The following is a 17,457-nucleotide window of genomic DNA, read 5'->3' as shown; positions in this document are numbered from 1 at the left end:
GGGAACCATAAGAGGAGAAGCCCTGCACCCTGTCATTTAATCCTCAGAGCCCGCTGTGAGATGGGCGCTACTGGAGCTCGCTTTGCAGACGCACAGACTAAGCCAACGGGAGGTCAAGTGCTCGGCCCCGGACACACGGCTAGAAGGGGCGGAGTGATGTCGGGTCTGACAGAGTCTGTGGAGGATCACATTCTACAGTCGGATGTGCCCCCTCTGCCCTTTGGGGGCTCACAGGCCTCTCGTGTAGACAGGATTAGAACAAGAGAAACACTACGAAAGCACGAGTCATTGTGCCTTTCGAGGTCTGGGTGTGAGCCAGGTGAAGCTGGAGGAGGCCTGTGGAGGGACAGGAGGGGCCTTGAGAGGTGAGGAGGAGCACAGTGGGGCTTCCACTTCCAAAGTCCCCCCGCACTGTGTCCTCCCCGACCGCTTGGAGTGCACAGAGGCGGGTTGGTGTGGACCGAACCCCTCAGCCCCTCACCACCTCCCCCTCCCAGAACCAGGCCTTCGAGTTCGAGTTTGGAGCCATGTATGCGTGGATGCTGTGTGTCTTCACCGTGATCATGGCCTACAGCATCACCTGCCCCATCATCGTGCCGTTCGGTGAGTGGCCCTGGGGCCGGTCCCAGGGTAGGTGGGTGGCCGATTCTGCCGAGCCCCCCAGGACAGCCATCAGCAGGGCGTCATGGGGCCCCACAAACAGAGGGCCTCTTGTAGCCGCAGGAACCATAAGCTGCCAAGGAGCCACAGGGGACACCAAGTTTAATTTCACTTCTCATGGACTCCTTCCACGGGCCTTCCAAACCGCGAGATCTCTTAGTACCCCTCCTGGTCTGAGGGCCTCTCCCGGCTGACCGCTTCATTCCTGGTTGATCCTCCGGCAGCAGCTAGGACGGTGCCAGCAGCACTGGTGGAGGCTCTCGTGTTTGTGCCTGGCTCTGGCAGCCACTGTCACTCTCCACGTGGATTGTCACACTTAATTCTCTCACGATCCTTCAAGGCAGGTCTTGTTTCTGTCCCCTTTTCACAGATGAAGCACTTAACGCTTCGTTAGTGAGGAATAGAGCCCAGGTATGAACTTAGGACTGTTTGACTTAGAAGGTCAAGGTCTTGCAATTAAAATACACCATCAGGAGCTGGCAGACAGATGGAAGCATCTGGAAGGAAACAACACCCAGGAGACTGTTGGCAGTGATAGCTGTGGTTTAGGGAAAGGAGAAAGTTTTAGTTGTCCCTGTATACTCTCTCCTACTATTTTAAAGATCTACAATAGTATTACTCTTTCAAAACAACAACAAAAAATGTTTTTAAAGAACCTGACATAGGGCTTCCCTGGTGGCACACTGGTTGAGAATCTGCCTGCTAATGCAGGGGACGGGGGTTCGAGCCCCGGTCTGGGAAGATCCCACGTGCCACAGAGCAACTGGGCCCGTGAGCCACAAGTACTGAGCCTGTGTTCCGCAGCAAGAGAGGCCACGATAGTGAGAGGCCCGCGCACCACGATGAAGAGTGGCCTCCGCTTGCCACAACTGGAGAAAGCCCTCGCACAGAAACGAAGACCCAACACAGCCAAAAAAAAAAAAAGCCAAGCGTTTGAAGCCCTTAAAAAAAAGAACCTGACATAATAGAAAAGGCAGCACCCACCCACCTGCTGTGTCATCCCTGCGTTTAGACCCTTGGGCATCTGTTGGCAGTGATGTTACAGGGAGTCAGCTTGGGTGGGAGAAGGAAAGGAGAGTGGGAGCGCTGAGGGACAAGGGGAGGGGGCTCAGCGTGGGAGGAAGTTGAGGCCAGGCCTCTGGGTGTAAAATCGCCTCTTTCCCCAAAATGGTCCTAGAATTTCAATGTTCCGTGGGGACAGCAGCACGAACACCTCTACTCCCTTGGTCAGAAAGAGGCTGGGAGGGAGGAAGCGGAGGTGGGGAGAGGAGAGAGTGGGAGAGGTGGACAGGGTGGGGCGGGGTGGGGGGAGAGAAGGAGAAGGAGAAAAAAACAGTAGGAGCCAGGACACGCACGTATGCACGTAGACCGGCCACAGCCCCAGCCTAGCTCCCGGCACAAATAGCCACCTCCAGGAGGAAGGGCGTAGAGTGGCCCCTGTGGCCCAGCTACTGTCCAGCTCACAGCCCTGGCTCTGCAGGCCTCATCTACATCCTGCTCAAGCACATGGTCGACCGGCACAACCTCTACTTTGCCTACCTCCCGGCAAAGCTGGAGAAGAGAATCCACTTCGCAGCTGTGAACCAGGCCTTGGCTGCTCCCATCCTGTGCCTCTTCTGGCTCTACTTCTTTTCCTTCCTGCGCCTGGGTGAGTGACCCTTCTGACTGGGGCGGGGGTGGAGGGCAGGAGGCAACACCCAGCCTCCTCTTCCCGCATCCACACCAGCCAGTCAAATCCCTTCCTGTTTTAAGAGCATCAGCTCGGTGTCCAATCAGAAGGTGGTACCCCGAGGGTGAGGGCCGATTGGGTGCAGCACTGACAACCCAGTTCCGAGCTATCCTGAGGTCAGGTGTAACCTGGTGGAGGCCAGGTCGATTGCCCCAGACAGCCTTACAGAGAAGACGGTCCCTTCACCAGCTATGAAGGGGCTGAACCAGAGAGGGGGAAGCTAGTACGCGATGCTCTTTGTGGGTGTGGATGGGCCCAGGTCCTCACACCTCACAGTGTGGAGGCAGTGGGGACACGCAGGAGGGAAAACTGCCACTCTTGAGAAAAACGAAGAGGCAGAAGAGATGTGTGACTCTGCCGAGGGCACTGGAGACTGGAGGGAACCGACCCAGCAAGGAAGCTGGCAACTTGCCTTTGACTCGGTGCCCCGGTACCTGAAATCTGACCAGGGGTGATGCCAGCTGTTCAGTGGGTCACTCTTTGTGCTCCTGCCTGTGAAGATACCACCATCCCAGCTGCTGGAGATGGTGGGAAGGGGGTGGGTGATGCCTTCTCTTCATTTGCGGCCTGAGAGAGAAGCCACACACGGTTCCTGCACCAGGTGTGACCTCCCCCCCGCCAAGGCTGGCATCCCTTCGTCCCCAGGTCTGAAGGCTCCCCTCACCCTGTTCACCTTCCTGGTACTTCTGTTCACCATCCTGCTCTGCCTGGCCTACACCTGCTTTGGATGCTTCAAGCACCTCAGCCCTCTGAACTACAAGGTAAAGGGCCCCTCCCCCACTGCTGCCCAGCCAGGGTCTGGGAGGGGAAGACGGTGGCTTCATGCTCCGTCCCTCCTCCACCTCTACCCAGATCACCAGCCCTCTCCAGATTTTATTTATCCACGGGGAAGGCGTGGGTAGTTGGGTGTGATGTGTAGCTTCCCTCCCTGCCCCCTTCCCTGCCCACACCATCCTCTCTTGGGCTGCCGCTGGGAGCTCTGTGCCAGCTGGTACTGTTATCCTGGGTGTTAATAGCCTGTTGGTTTAGAGGGTGTTAGTTCAGGAAGATCGGTTTTGTTTATCATCGCAAGTTTTTGCTGTTGTCTGCAGACGGAAGAATCGGCAAATGACAAAGGAAGCGAGGCAGGGGCCCACGTGCCTTCACCGTTCACGGTAAGTGCGGTTCTTAGCCGAGCATGAACGCCTGCAACGGCCCCGACACATGGGCCCTGCAACCCTGCTTTGATCCTCTCTCGTTAAGACAAAAGTCCCTTGATCACGTGCCAGGCGGGTTTCCGAATTAACGTCATTTGAGAAGGAATCCCTGGTCCCTCCGGATGTTTTCTCTTGCGTGTGTGAAGCCACACCCATCACCAGAAGATAATTAGTTTTGCCATGATGTAGACCCACCTCCCTTGGTATCAGTTGCCTGCTCACTTTCCTTCTCTGCATATTTAATGCTTGGTGAGCTTGGGCCTGTAGCGAAGCCATATCGCAAGGCCTCGCGGTTTGATGATGCTCTCTCAGAGCATTTCGCCAGCACCTGCCTGTGTGAGGTCCTTTGCTAGGCACCAAGAGGGTGTCACACTAACTCCCCTCTGAATTCAACAAATGAACATTTTACCTGCTACGGAGGGGGGCACAGTGTTAGAAAGACGCCAGGACTCCTTTCCTCCCTGGTTCTCCCTGCTTCCGGCCTCCAGGGTCCTGCTCCTAGGGTGCGGTTGGGAAAGGAAGGTGGAGCCGCAGGCTCCCGGGGCTGTGACGCCGGCCTGACAGACAGGGCTAGGACAGCGCCCATCTAGATCAGGAGCAGCTGTTCTTTCCAGTGGCTCCCTCTCAGGTTTCAGTCACTCTTATCAGTGTCTGTCTTTGGACCAGCCCCAGAGAAGGTTTCAGGAAGATTCATTACCCAGAGACACACCTGTGACTATGCCCACCGGACAAGGCAGGTGGGGAACGCAGCTCCCTCGTCCTCAGCCTGGTTCTTCAGGTCGGCAGCTGGCGTCTGGGATTGAGAGGAAACAGAACCTACCCAGCGCCGGTCAGCTGCTCAGAAGTCCCACTGACAGCATTCTAGGCCCGTCCTGTGTAGTTAGACCTGTTTCCGACATAAAGTGAGAAATTCTTCTAGAGCCCAGTGCCAGGAGAAGTTTTGTTTCCTCTGAGAAATGGGTGTGTGCTTTCTTCTCTATGAGCACGAGAACTCTGTGACTGTGTGTTCTGATTTGCTCTGGCCGTTAGGAAAATCTGCAGTTGGCATATTTTAGGTCCTGATGTCCTAGGTTGATGTTATTTCTTTATGTGTCCTTCGTGAGCATTCTGTGTGTCTTCCGGCTGGAGGGAGGCACGGCGGTAGGGGAGGAGCGGGCTAGGGACTCCCATGCCCACCCCACCCAAGCACTAACACCCCCATTTGTTGGCAGTCCTACGTGCCCTGGATTCTGAACAGCTTGTCCTCGGAGAAAACAGCCCTGTCCCCGCAGCAGCAGCAGACCTACGGTGCCATCCGCAACATCAGTGGGACCGTCCCAGGGCAGCGCCTGGATCAGAGCCCTGCGGACAGCGTGGCGGCCGCCCGCCAGGAGGCCTGAGGGTCGGGGAGCTGCCGGGCTGGTCCAGACCCAGGCAGTTGGGAGGGGAAGAGACACAGGCGGAGAAGTGGCTTGACTCCAACCTCAACCAAGTCAGGGCTGCTTTCCACCTGTTTTAAACACAACAGCTCTAAAAAGATGGGAGCAGAAAGGGGCTCTGGCCCCTGGCTGAGGCGGAAGTGCGGGACTGCCATCAGGTGGCCGTCTTTTCTAGTCCTGGCGGTGGTAAGGGGAGGAGGTGCAGCTCTGGACTCTCCCTTGCTTACCCGAGGCTCTGTTTATTTCCAAGCCCCCCTTCTGCATAAGTGCCCAGCTCTGTGGCCAGGATGACGGCCCTGATGCTTTTCAGCAGGATCATGTGTTGGCACCGTGTTGCTCCAACCCATTAGTGTGGTGACTGTATCAAGTAAGGGGGAGGTACCGTGTGGAAGACCTTCTCCCTCTGAGCCTCCAGACACCGCCCCCCTCCTCCGGGCACACACGCAACCGATAACCAGAGAGTCTGCGGCAACCGCAGGCCCGAGATGGGTGCCAGATGATGGTCCAGGTCCATCCCAGCTTCCCCTTCTGGGTATCAGGCCCTTCACACCCCTGCCCCCGCCCCCCAGGAGCGAGCTGCAGGGAACAGGACGGGAGCGGGCCGGTGCTGGGCCGCCACAGGCTCCTCCACATGCCTGCCATGGTTCTTTGTTTTTCTGTCACGTTGCCAGTGACACTGTGGCTGGGTCAGGGTCACCCGCAGCTGGCAGAGACAATGCGGACCACTAATAAAATGCCCATTCAGCCAGACTGGTGAGATGCAGCCTCTTCGGGGCCCAGTGCGCGGGGCTCAGCCTCCAGCCCTTGAGTCCATCTGTCTGTTCCCTCCAAAGGGAGCAGTGCTCAGGGCCTCCTGGAAGCCAAGGGGGAAGTACGGCCACAGAAGGAGGGGCGCAGCCTCTTGCTTTTTCTCTCCCCACGGGATCCCGCGGCGGGGACGCACCTTTGGGCACTTGCGAGAGAAGCTGCCTCCCCACTGCCAGAGGCACGAGCCGGTGTGATGGGTGCTGGTGGGCAGAGCTGAGAGACCGCTTCCAGCCCCGCTGAGGCGAGGCGGGCAGGTCCCCGGCAGTCACTCGGCCTCACCGCCTCTGCTCAGAGCTGCCTCGGGCGGGCACCTGGGAGGACAGAGTGGCCTCCCGCTGGCCCCAGCGGCCCGTCCTGCCTCCCCCAGCTGGGCTGGAGCAGGAGCCCCAGTGCAGACCTGGTAGCTCTGCTGGAAGGGGTACCCCACGTGGGGTTGGGGCTCGACACGTCACTTGTTCCAGCCTCTCTTAGAAGGAAAATCATTTATCATCAAAGCCATGTTGCTTAACAAAGTGTGTGGGGCGTGTGTGGGGAGGGGTGAGCATGGGGTCCCAGCACGGGCAGGGGACGGAAGCAAGCACATTCCTGGGGAAAGGGGCAACTTCACCAACAGGGGACTGGGAGGGGGCCTCCCTGCCAGCCTCACTTCTACTGGGAGCTGGGCTGGGAGACTGGGGGCTTCCGGGGAAAAGGGCGGGTGTCAGGAAGAAGCCTGCCACGCCAGGGTCCTCGCCGGGGTCACTGCCGCTCCAGCAGCCCCATGAACTTGTGGATGTCCTGGGCGAGCAGCTCTGGCTCCTCAAAGGCAGCAAAGTGGCCCCCACGGGGCATGTAGGAATAAGAGAGGAGTTTCGGGTACTTGGACTTCATCCACTTTTCTGGGACGTGTATTAACTCACAAGGGAAGGCAGCAAAGCCCGTGGGCACGTGGACCTTTATCCTGGAAGAGACAGAGATCTCACTGAGGGGGAAGCTGTGGCCTGGCCCCCCTCTCCCCCAAAGCAGGGGTTCAGGGGGCTGGGGGTTCGGTTTGCTCACCCACGTGGAGCCACAGAAGGACAGAACCAGGGTTTTAACCACCCACCTCAATTCCAGCCCTCTCTGGGGCCCTCTTTTCTGGAGGGGCTGCCCCAGCTGGACAGCGTCACCGAGGTGAGGTGGGACAGCCTCTAACTCCCACCTTTGTCCCCCTTCCCTTTGCTGCTGCCTGAGAGTCTCCCTGTGAGATCTGGAAAGGGCTCCAGGGAAGTCCCAGAGCCATCACTGCCGCCCTAGGACAGCCTCCTGGCCCTGGGGGAGCCCCTCGGGACGTCTGGGGGCCAGGCCTGGTGTTCCCTCCGTGAGCTACTTCTAATGACAGGCGTCTCTCCCAACACCACTGACTGTGTTCTCATCTTACACTCCCGGTGCGCACCCAAGGCTAGGCTGTACTTTTCTGCATCAAACGTCCTCCCTCCCTCCTCCCCACCCCCGTACGCGGGCCTCTCACTGTCATGGCCCCTCCCGTTGTGGAGCACAGGCTCCGGACGCGCAGGCTCAGCGGCCACGGCTCACGGGCCCAGCCGCTCCGCGGCATGTGGGATCTTCCCGGACCGGGGCACGAACCCGCGTCCCCTGCATCGGCAGGCGCACTCTCAACCACTGCGCCGCCAGGGAAGCCCCAAACGTCCTCCCTCGAGTCCAAGGCCAGGCCACTCCCCTGCTCCCTGCCTCGGAGGCACCCTCCCCAGAAGCCCCACTCCGGTCTCAGCCGGACTTACCCCTCATGCTTATTATCCAGTCTCATGTTCTCTTTGTAGAAGCGCTGGGAGGAGGTGATGGTGCCCGTCGTCCAGTAGAGCATTATGCCCGTCAGCAGATCGTCCAGGGAGAACTTCCTGGGAAAGCAGACCGGAAGGTCCCTCTCAGTGCCAGGCGCAGTTGTATGACAAATAAGAGCTGCCACTTTCAAGCTGTATGCCGGGTGCTGTGCCCGCCTGGCTTCCCTCCCCAGGCCTCACTGCCAGCTTGGTGATCTTATCCCTGTGCCACAGGCAGGCCTGGCCCAGGGTCACCATAACTGTGACGACAGGTAATGCAGAGTGATGACCACGTACAAGGCAGGCTGTCCTCTTGGGTGGTGTCAGCCAACCCCCTCCCTGACCTGCCTAACGGTTCAGGCCAGAAGGGATGAAGCAGGGGAGGTCAACTGAGCCCAGAGGCTCTGGCTGGTCACCGCTGGGTAGCCAGGAGGTCTGCGGGTAGGGCGCTGCAAACCGTGCAGCTCCCAGGAGATGGTGCCCACTCCTGGGACCTCAGCGCAGGCCACCTTCAGACCATCCTCAGGGGGGCCCGGCCCTGCCAGGCCCTGAGCAAAACCCGATCTCCAGGAAGGCTTCAGAAGCCCTGATCCTGCCCTGACGGGGCACCAGGAGAAGCAGGGCAGGGGCAGCAGCTCCTGGGGCATTTTTATTCACTAGCCCCCAGCTTGCCTCCTGTCAAACCTGTGTCACCCCAGGAGGGAGCCACGGGGCCCTGCAGAGACCCACCACCCCCACTCAGCACGGGACACCCCTTTTCTTCTCCAGCCTGGGAACTGCTGAGCAGGCGAATGCCACCCAGACTGCAGAGCCCCACACTCTGGAAGGAAATAATCACTTGGTACCTAAAGTGGGAGCACGTGGCCTGTGGACTCCGGAAAGCCCCACTTCCTCCTGGGCCCACCCGGCCCTCTCCCCCTCCTGCTGCTGGACTCCCTCAGCCCGGCCTGCGTCCAGAGCCCCCGGAGCCCTCCACGGCCTCCCCTCTGCCCAGCTCAGCTGCTGCTTTCCACTGGCTGTGCCTCCTGGGCCTCCATTTCCCCACTGTTCCCCAACTCATCTTCCACTCCCCAGCATCTGCCCTTCCTCCCTGGAATAACTGCCCACCGCACCCCAGACCCTCTCGCTCCCCTGACATCACTCCCCCTTCAGTGCTCTCACCCTGGGGGCCTTGTGCTACCCTGAGCCCACCTGACAGTCCACAGACGTGAGGAGACTCCAGCACTACTGACGCCACGCTCTCCAAGCTCAGCCGCCACGTCCTCACAAGGCCCTGACGTGCTCACCCACAGCCTCCCGCCTGCCCTGCCTGCCTCTTTGAGGAAACCCAAGTTCATGGAGCAGGTGCTCCCACACCCCCATACCCTTCCCTGCTTGATTCCAGATTCGGGGCTCAGGAGAGCTGTCGCCCCCTTGTCCTGGGCCCTAAATGCCTCCATCTGCCTCTTCAGGCCCAAACGTCAGTCACCCGCCCCCCCCCAACCCCGAATGCCCCCAGGCCTTCCCCTCCCTCCATACCCCTGTCCCCTCTCTCCCACACCCCTGCCATCTCTCCCACCCCTGTCCCCTCTCTCCCACACCCCTGCCATCTCTCCCATGCCTCCTCACCCTGCACACCGGAACCGTCCCTGCCGCCCAGGCCTCGCGGGTATGGCCCTCTCACTAGGTCTGTCCTCCCAGACTCTCTCACTTCTGGTCCTTCTGCAGCCAGTAAGGCTCCTCCCAGCATCCCTGGATGCCGCCCTGCTGCACTCTGTCTGAGATCTACCCTGTGGCCCCAACTACCAATTCACCAAGAGAACAGTGGAAATAACTCCTTCCAATTCGACCCGTCACCTGAGCTCCAGATCTGTGAGCCCAGTTACCAAGTGGACACCTCCGCCCGGGCATCCTGGCAGCATCTCCCACTCGGCACATCTGTGACGAAAATGAGCTCATGGACTTCCCTGGTGGCGCAGTGGTTAAGAATCCGCCTGCCGATACAGGGGACACGGGTTCGAGCCCTGGTCCGGGAAGATCCCACATGCCGCGGAGCAACTATGCCCGCGCACGGCAACTCCTGAAGCCCCCCGCTCGCCACAACAGAGAAGCCACCGCAGTGAGAAGCCCGCGCACCGCAACAAAGAGTAGCCCCCGCTCACTGCAACTAGAGAAAGCCCACGCACAGCAACGAAGGCCCAACCCAGCAAAAATAAATTAAATTAATTAATTTTAAAAAAAGAAAAGAAAATGAGCTCAGCCTCTCTGTGTCCCCGCCAAGCCCTGCTGCCCTCACTCCTGCATTCCCATCCCATCCTTGCCGCCTGGATTAAAGACTATTTGCTGCTCCTCCTGCCCGGCTCCTCAGCTGTATGCAATTAGCTTCGTTGATTCATCAGAAGCCAATTGGCCAAAAAAGGTCAGTTTGCTTAATTGACTTGTTTGCTTCAGCTATTTGGATGCAGTTGGTCAATTATATTTTTATCCTTAGAACCACACTTTGTTCCACCAGGGAAGTCCTGAACATCTTTTTAAATGCAATTTTGATAACAAAATGAAAACCAGTCAGTGGAAACTGAACAGTTAAAAGAAGCATTTAAACTTGTGAACTGGAACTTCCCTGGTGGCACAGTGGTTAAGAATCCACCTGCCAATGCAAGGGACATGGGTTCGAGCCCTGGCCCAGGAAGAGCCCACATGCTGCAGAGCAACTAAGCCCGTGCGCCACAGCTACTAAGCCTGCGCTCTAGAGCCCGTGTGCCACAACTAGTGAGCCCACGCACCACAACTACTGAAGCCCACGCGCCTAGAGCCCGTGCTCCGCAACAAGAGAAGCCACCACAATGAGAAGCCCGCGCACCGCAACGAAGAGTAGCCCCTGCTCACCACAACTAGAGAAAGCCCGCAGGCAGCAACGAAGACCCAGCACAGCCAAAAATAAATATATAAATTAAAATAAATAAATAAACTGGTGAACTGGCTTGTGGCAAGCTGGCCAAGTGCTTCCATCTCCCCTACAGCTCTGACCACAGCTTGAAAACTACCACAGCAACCATTTCCATCCTCCTGCAAAAAGATCTGTGTCCCTTATAGAACACAGATCTGATCACGTCTGTCCCCTTCTCAAAGCTTTGGTGCTCCTGGTATGCAGCCAAGCAGGAGCTGGAGGGGGAAGCCCACGGGCAGTCTGGCTGGCCTCACATCTGGCTCCAGGTACTTGTGTGCAAGGAGCAGAGCCGGACCCCTCGCCAAGGTGCTCCCGGGGGCACTGCATGGACCTTTGGGTGCTGCCCAGTGTGGGACGGGGGAGACAGATACCAGGGTGAGGCTCTTGGAGGACCTGCCTATAGGAGTGAGTTTGTGGTCTGGCTCCACTGTACCTGCTCCAGCCTTGGGACAAGTTACCCCTTCCAAGCACACCATGCATTTTAATCACTCCAACCTTTGCTCTGCTCTTCTCTTTGCCTAAATTCCCTTCTTCGCCCTTTCCACCTGGCAAACTCCTACTCATCCTTTAAGGCCCAGATCAAATAGATTCTCGCAGTGATTTCCCCTCCCTGTCCCTTAAACAAAGTGAATCCTCCTTTCTCTGTGCCCCACAGTCCTTTGCACGTATCTTTAGAGCTCATTTCATCAGACAAATATTTATTGAGCACCAACTATATGCCCAGTGCTGTTCCAGGCGCTGGGGCTAGGGCATGGCTTAGACAGAGTCCCTACTTCCAGGGCCAGATCCATTCACTCTTTTCCACATCTTAGCACTGTATCTGGCACTCTCTGTGTCTCTGAAGGAATAACAAAAGGGATGGGCCCTGGAGAAGGTGGGTCAAGACCAACCCTGATGAAGCTTAAGTCAGACCAGAGACCCAGGAGTCTAACGCTGTCGAGGCTGCAGCCTCCAAGGCTTCGGGAGACAGGACGGCCTCCCCACTCTTTCTGCAGCCACCCTGCAGGACCGGCTTCCACAGAGCATGCATTCCTACCGCCATGAGGCCCGGCTCTTCCGGGGTTCAGGGGGGAGGGGCCGTGGGCTGCCCCCACGTCTTGGCCAAAAAGAGGCTCTTGCTGCCCTCTGGACGCCCCGGTCCCAGGAGGAGTTTGTTTAGCAAGCGGAACAGTCTTGAGCCCTGCATCCTATTCTTGACCCCTCCACTGTGAGGCTAGACCTTTCGGGGCCTCAGCTTCCTCATCCAAAAATCAGGGTTAGGCTGGCCACAGGGTGAGGATCTGTGGGACATCCAGCAACAGATGGAACTTGCCGACCATCCCACCCAGATAGAGCAAGCAGAGATGAAGATGGCGAGAGGGGAGGTGGGTAAGGAAGGTGGTGCCGGCAGCAGGGGTGGATGGGGTCTCACCTCTCCAGGCCTCCATCCTCCAGGTCTCGGAACTCTGGATTGGTCCAGGTAGAAAACTTCTCTAGAATATAGGCAGCCAGTCCCACGGGAGAGTCATTCAGAGCGCAGCCTGACATGGGAAGAAGGAAGTGAGCGACTCAGGCCTCGGGCCAGGGAGCTGGCCAGCAGGACAGAGGTGTGGTGCTGGTCCCACAGAGCGGCCCCGTGGGCAGGAAGCCCGCGTCAGAGCACAGCTCTGCCCTAACTCTTGGGGTGCTCCTGCACCGCACCTCCTTGACCCTTGGCCTTGGAATCCTTAATGGCAAAAGGGGTAACACCTCTCCCACTACCTCTTAGGGATCCATACGCTACATGGGCAGCTTCCTTCAAACTGAAGAGTCTACGACTCCAGGTTTTGTAGGATCCAAATGAGAAATGCATATGAATGCTGTTTTTTAAAAGTGGGGTTTTTATGGTTTCTATTATTCTATGATTAGTGAAAAATTAGAAACAACGTAAAAGTCCAAAATAGGGAATCAGTTACAGATAATATTGATCCACTCATAAGCTCAAAGACTGAGCAAGCATTAAAAATGGCATGGATGGATCTCACAAACAAAATATTCAGCAAAAGAAGCCAGACTCAAAAGAGCACCTATTTGAGGATTCCAATGCATATGAAGTATGAAAACAGGCAAAAGCAATCTATCTGGCAGAGGTCAGGAGGGTGGCTGCCCTGGGCGTGGTGGGTAGTGCCCAGAAGAGGGTACAGGTGGCTTCTGGGCTGGTGGGTCATGCTTTGTTTCTTGAGTGCGCGCTGGTTATATGGACAGATCCCATTTGCGAAAATTCATCAACCAAGATGTTTAGCAAGTTCTTCTGCAGGTCTGGGAGAGGAGAGGTAGGGAAGGACGAGAGGTTTCAGGCTGATTGTCTTTTCTGTTTCGTGCTTTTCTTGCATCTTTCAATTTTTTGACAATGAACATGGATTACTTTTATAATCAGAGGAAAAAAACTGGTTTTATAAAACACTGTTATTATTATCATGAGCTGCCTAACGTGTGTGAGCATGAGACTGTCACGGAAACTCTAAAAGACTTGGAAATGGGCAAAACAATTTCTGGGTATCCTCTGAGTGGAATTCGGAGAGTTTCTAGTGGACCCTTCTGGGGTCATGTGATTGTCAAGGGGACCCCTCTTCCCTTGTCTTAGAGCTATTTTACAGCTCTGTAAATTGCTGAAAACTAATAGGAATGCAAATGATTCTTGTTCACAGAGAAGCAAGGTAGATCCTAAAGGTTCTCATCACGTAGTAAAAAACATTTTTTTTTCTCTTTCTTTTGTATCTATGAGATGTTGGATGTTAACTAAACTTATCGTGCTAATCATTTTGCAACAGATATAAGTCAAGTCATTATGCTGTACATGTTAAATGTATACAATGCTCTATGTCAGTTATATCTCAAAAAAAACTAAAAGAAAAATAAATTTGTCCAGTGGAGATTTACTTGAGTTTTACCCTGTGGATTTTGACAAGTTTTGCATCTATTAGCAAATTTACTTTAGTGTTCCCAAGTGCCTTCGAACTGTTCTGTTTCACAATTTTACTAGTTCCTTTCTTAATTAATGAGTTAGATAAAATCTTTGACACGTGTTCATTTTTTATTTGTATGATTTTCTCTTTTTAAATATTTTGGGGGTTTTTATTTACATTTGTTAATTACTTTATTGACAAAATATATAGTATATCCCCCGTACACACAAAGTATAGCTGTGTGATTAACATCTTTAAAAAAATATGATTCCTGGGCTTCCCTGGTGGCGCAGTGGTTGAGAGTCTGCCTGCTGATGCAGGGGACACGGGTTCATGCTCAGGTTCAGGAGGATCCCACGTGCCGCGGAGCGGCTGGGCCCGTGAGCCGTGGCCGCTGAGCCTGCGCGTCCGGAGCCTGCGCTCCGCAACGGGAGAGGCCACAGCAGTGAGAGGCCCGCGTACCGCAAAAAATAAATAAATAAATAAATAAGATTCCTTAACAGGGCCCTGATGGCAGAAACGGTTGCTGGGCCCTCTTCACTGTCTTGGGGACACTGCCCCCAGGCCCCGGGGCCCCCTCCTGCCCCCAAAGCCCCAGGCCTAAAGAGCCCTAGGCTTCGTCCTCCCCCCATCCCCGTCCATCCCTGTCTCTCACTGTAGGACTTGGGCTCAGGGGTGCAGGGACCAGGGTCAAAGCCAACAGGAACACTGATGCTGCTCCGCGGGGCTGTTTGGGAATTTTATGACCGCGCATCACTCCCGTCTGTGGAGAAATGCCGTGTAAGGGTGGAAGGAGCTCTGAGTCTCTCACAAGAGGTTTTCACCCCGTGAACCGTGTTCCTGGGGTGGGTGAGGCTTCCCGCCGGTTGGGAGCCTTGCCGAATGGAATGGATGTAAGCCCACCCGACCCGAGCCACTGAGCCAGGCTTTCCTCTGCCTGCCCACTCACCTACGGTGTCCGGCTTGGTGCTGTGGATGTGCATGTAGCCGCTCTCCCTCACTAAGGTGAAGAAGATCTTCTTGAAGGGGTACATCAGCTCCATATCCCTCTTGGTGTAGCCAAAAAGCCACCCAAAACGCCATCCCAGGAGAAGGGTCAGGGTGTAGAAACTTCTTAAAATGAACGCCATGTTCAAGTGCAGGCCTTTCACGTGGCTGAGGGCAGAGAAGCGCCAGGGGAGGCTGGGTGGCATCAAGGATGGGGAAGCGACAGGGGCGGAGGTAGAGGAGGAAGGGGCCACAGGGTTGAGGCGCGCAGGGCCGGCCCTCTTCGGCATCTGCCCCCCGGGGTGACCACATGGTGGAGGGGCAGGTCCCGGTCAGGCCTCTCCCGGGACTCGGTCCATCAGAAAGGTCTACTCCCTGACTTTCTCCTCCTCTAACTGGCCCCCTCTGCCTGGGAACCTGGCCCAGAGTCACCAATCAATCCTGTGTGACACCAAGTGGAGGGAAGATCCACGTCAAAGTGCCCCAGGCAGAGCTGAATGATGGGGACCCTCCCTCGTCTCCCCTGGGCCCACACATGCCCCGCCTGTGTGGCCCCTGCTCCAAGGCTCAGACACTACGCCCAGGCAGGGCCTGGCGTGCATAACCCGCCTCCCTGCACATCAACCTCACGTGGGCTGTGCACGCACACCTGCACATGTACACACACGCCTGACAGTCACCCTCACCTGGGCACCAGCTGGGCCATGTTGGTGCAGATCAGGGCTCCCCAGTCCCCGCCTTGAATATAGAATTGCTGGAAGCCCAGACGCAGCATCAGCTTATAAAAGATCCTGGCAGTGGCCACTGAGTTGAAGCCTGGTTGTAAAGGGGAAAGAAGAACCATGCGGAGGTCACGCCTCGGGTCCTCCCTGGCCCTCTGAGATTCCTCATCCCCACTCGCCCCAGGCTGAGGGGAGGGCAGCTCACAGGGGGCGAGAAGGAATCCTGGAGCCCAAGGGTGGGGTGCCCAGTGCCCAGACGGCAGTGCTCCCGGTGCTGGCCTGGGTGCAGGAGACAGTGAGGGCGTGTGATGGGCTCGGGCCGGTCCCGCTGAGCGTCCGGGGGCCCACACTGCGTGCGGGGCTTAGTCGGCCTCGCCGGCCCGGAACGGTGCAGGGCCCACACGTGGACCTGCCCTGAGTGGGCAGCTCCTGAGGACACGAGAGTCCAGGCCCTGAGCCAGCTCTGGACAGTCGTTGACTCTGCCCGGTCCCCCACCTGCCACGCCCCTCACATCCTGAGAAGATGCACTGGCCCCTTGGCAATAAAATCGCCCCCATTGCTTCTCTCCCCTCTGGTCTCAGACCCCCTCCTTCCTCAGCCTCCTTAGGCTCTGAAGGAAGCTGTCCCAGCCGACTCCCCACCCCTGGGGCAGTGACACAGCCTGCAGCAGCCCGTACCCTTCTTGGAGGATGGCTCTGAGAAGCCATAGCCTGGAATGGATGGACAGATGACTTCAAAAACATGCTCATCGCTCAGGCCATGGTTCTTGGGGTCAGTCAGGAGCGGAATGATCTTGTAAAACTCGTAGAAGGTGCCAGGCCAGCCATGCACCATGAGCAAGGGCTTTGGGGTCTGGCCGGAGGGCAGCTGGGGGGGCTTCACGTGGATGAAGTGGATGTCCAGCCCTAGGGGGACAGAGCACAGTCAGGGTCAGGGGGAGAGGGCCCTGAGGCTGGGGAGGCCACAGTCCCAGCTCTCAGGGTAGCCAATCAGGCTCTGCACCGCCAGAGCAGGGCTGCCACCCTCGGCGCCCCCATGGTATTGACTAGCACCACCGCTAGTGCTGGCTGAGTGCTTACACGGAGCTCCAGATACCCGGGTAGCTCGCTCGGCCTCACGGCCACCTGCAGCGTGCCCCTTTCACGTGAGAACGTGAGCTCTGTCTGTAAGGCCGGCACCAGGCTGCTCACGCACGGCTGGATTCCCAGAGGCCAGAATAGGTCCTGGCTCGTGGCAGCACTCAATGAATACTTGTTTAATAATTTACAAGTTGCGGGGGGGGGGGAAGCCCTATATATCCAGCAGTAGAGAATGAAATAGATTATAGTTTAACAGTATACTGTAACATAACACAGTCATCTAAAAGGACTTCCCTGGTGGTCCGGACTCCCCGGGTGGTCCAGTGCTTAGGACTCCGCGCTTCCACTGCAGGGGGCACAAGTTCAATCCCTGGTTGGGGAACTAAGATTCCACATGCCGGGCGGTGCAGCCAAAAAGTAAATAAATAAAATAAAATGACAGTTGTCGACGTGTATTGAATATGGAAATCAGTTCCATATACATTGCTAAGTGGTAAAAGCAAACTACCAAGCCATATCCATCGTATGACCCTATTTTTGTAAACAGTCATATGTATGCATATGTTTACACGGTGTGCATAGGAATTTTAAAGTCTGAAGAGATAAACTACAAGAATATAAGAAGTAGTCCTCTCTGAGCAATAGAATTTCAAGTAAATTATTGTCTTTTTTGTGTTATATGAACTTCTAAATTTTTCTACAATGGACATATGCCTAACTTTTTTTTTTTTTAAGTGGAGAAAATCTTTCTAAGGTAGAGTGCTGGGCACTGGAACACCATCCTGGCCCAGGGCAGGTGAATGGATTCCAGGCCCCACTGGAGTCCCTTCGATAGCAGCCCCTTCCCAGGCAAGTGGCCTGGATTGCGCCTGGGTGTTCACGGCAAACACAGCCAGGGCTGCTGGTACACCTGGAACCTTCCACCATGAGGGCTGGCACCGATGGCAAGGTCTGTTGTTTATTCATTATGCAAATAACACGTGTTTTCTATAGAAAACAGGAAACACGGGTAAATCAAAAGGGGGGGGAATCAATTGTAATCCCATGATCTGAAGACAACATTGTGTTGTCTGTCCAACTTTTCGCAACAAATTTTTTGGGGGAACAATTTTATATTTATAGAAAAATAGTGAAGCTAGTACAGGAAGTTCCCATATGCCACTACTCAGTTTCCCCTACTATTAACGTCTCACGTTAGGATGGTACATT

General features: G+C 56.1%; 2 protein-coding genes across 11 annotated transcripts in view; one reads left to right on the top strand and one right to left on the bottom strand.

Annotated features, from left to right (window-relative positions):
- TMEM63A (transmembrane protein 63A) overlaps window positions 1-5,753 on the top strand; it is a 33,639-nt gene extending 27,886 nt beyond the window's left edge. Inside the window, exons 20-24 of the mRNA XM_059065726.2 lie at window positions 498-603; window positions 2,141-2,308; window positions 3,035-3,150; window positions 3,481-3,543; window positions 4,797-5,753. Of these exons, the coding sequence (XP_058921709.1) occupies window positions 498-603; window positions 2,141-2,308; window positions 3,035-3,150; window positions 3,481-3,543; window positions 4,797-4,964 (621 nt within the window). The 3' untranslated portion in view covers window positions 4,965-5,753. The remainder of the gene's footprint in view (window positions 1-497; window positions 604-2,140; window positions 2,309-3,034; window positions 3,151-3,480; window positions 3,544-4,796) is intronic.
- A 524-nt stretch (window positions 5,754-6,277) lies between these two features.
- The window catches only part of EPHX1 (epoxide hydrolase 1), a 51,054-nt gene continuing 39,874 nt past the window's right edge, over window positions 6,278-17,457 (bottom strand). For all 10 annotated transcript variants that reach the window (XM_067028509.1, XM_067028557.1, XM_059065792.2 and 7 more), the window contains 6 exons: window positions 15,847-16,074; window positions 15,133-15,262; window positions 14,409-14,614; window positions 11,947-12,055; window positions 7,571-7,687; window positions 6,278-6,750 (listed from right to left, as the gene is read on the bottom strand). In XM_067028509.1, the coding sequence (XP_066884610.1) occupies window positions 6,549-6,750; window positions 7,571-7,687; window positions 11,947-12,055; window positions 14,409-14,614; window positions 15,133-15,262; window positions 15,847-16,074 (992 nt within the window). In that variant the 3' untranslated portion in view covers window positions 6,278-6,548. The remainder of the gene's footprint in view (window positions 6,751-7,570; window positions 7,688-11,946; window positions 12,056-14,408; window positions 14,615-15,132; window positions 15,263-15,846; window positions 16,075-17,457) is intronic.

Source organism: Kogia breviceps, chromosome 1, assembly GCF_026419965.1.
Source record: "Kogia breviceps isolate mKogBre1 chromosome 1, mKogBre1 haplotype 1, whole genome shotgun sequence".
NCBI classification, from domain to species: Eukaryota; Metazoa; Chordata; class Mammalia; order Artiodactyla; family Physeteridae; genus Kogia; species Kogia breviceps.
This window is presented reverse-complemented; position numbering and strand designations above follow the sequence as displayed.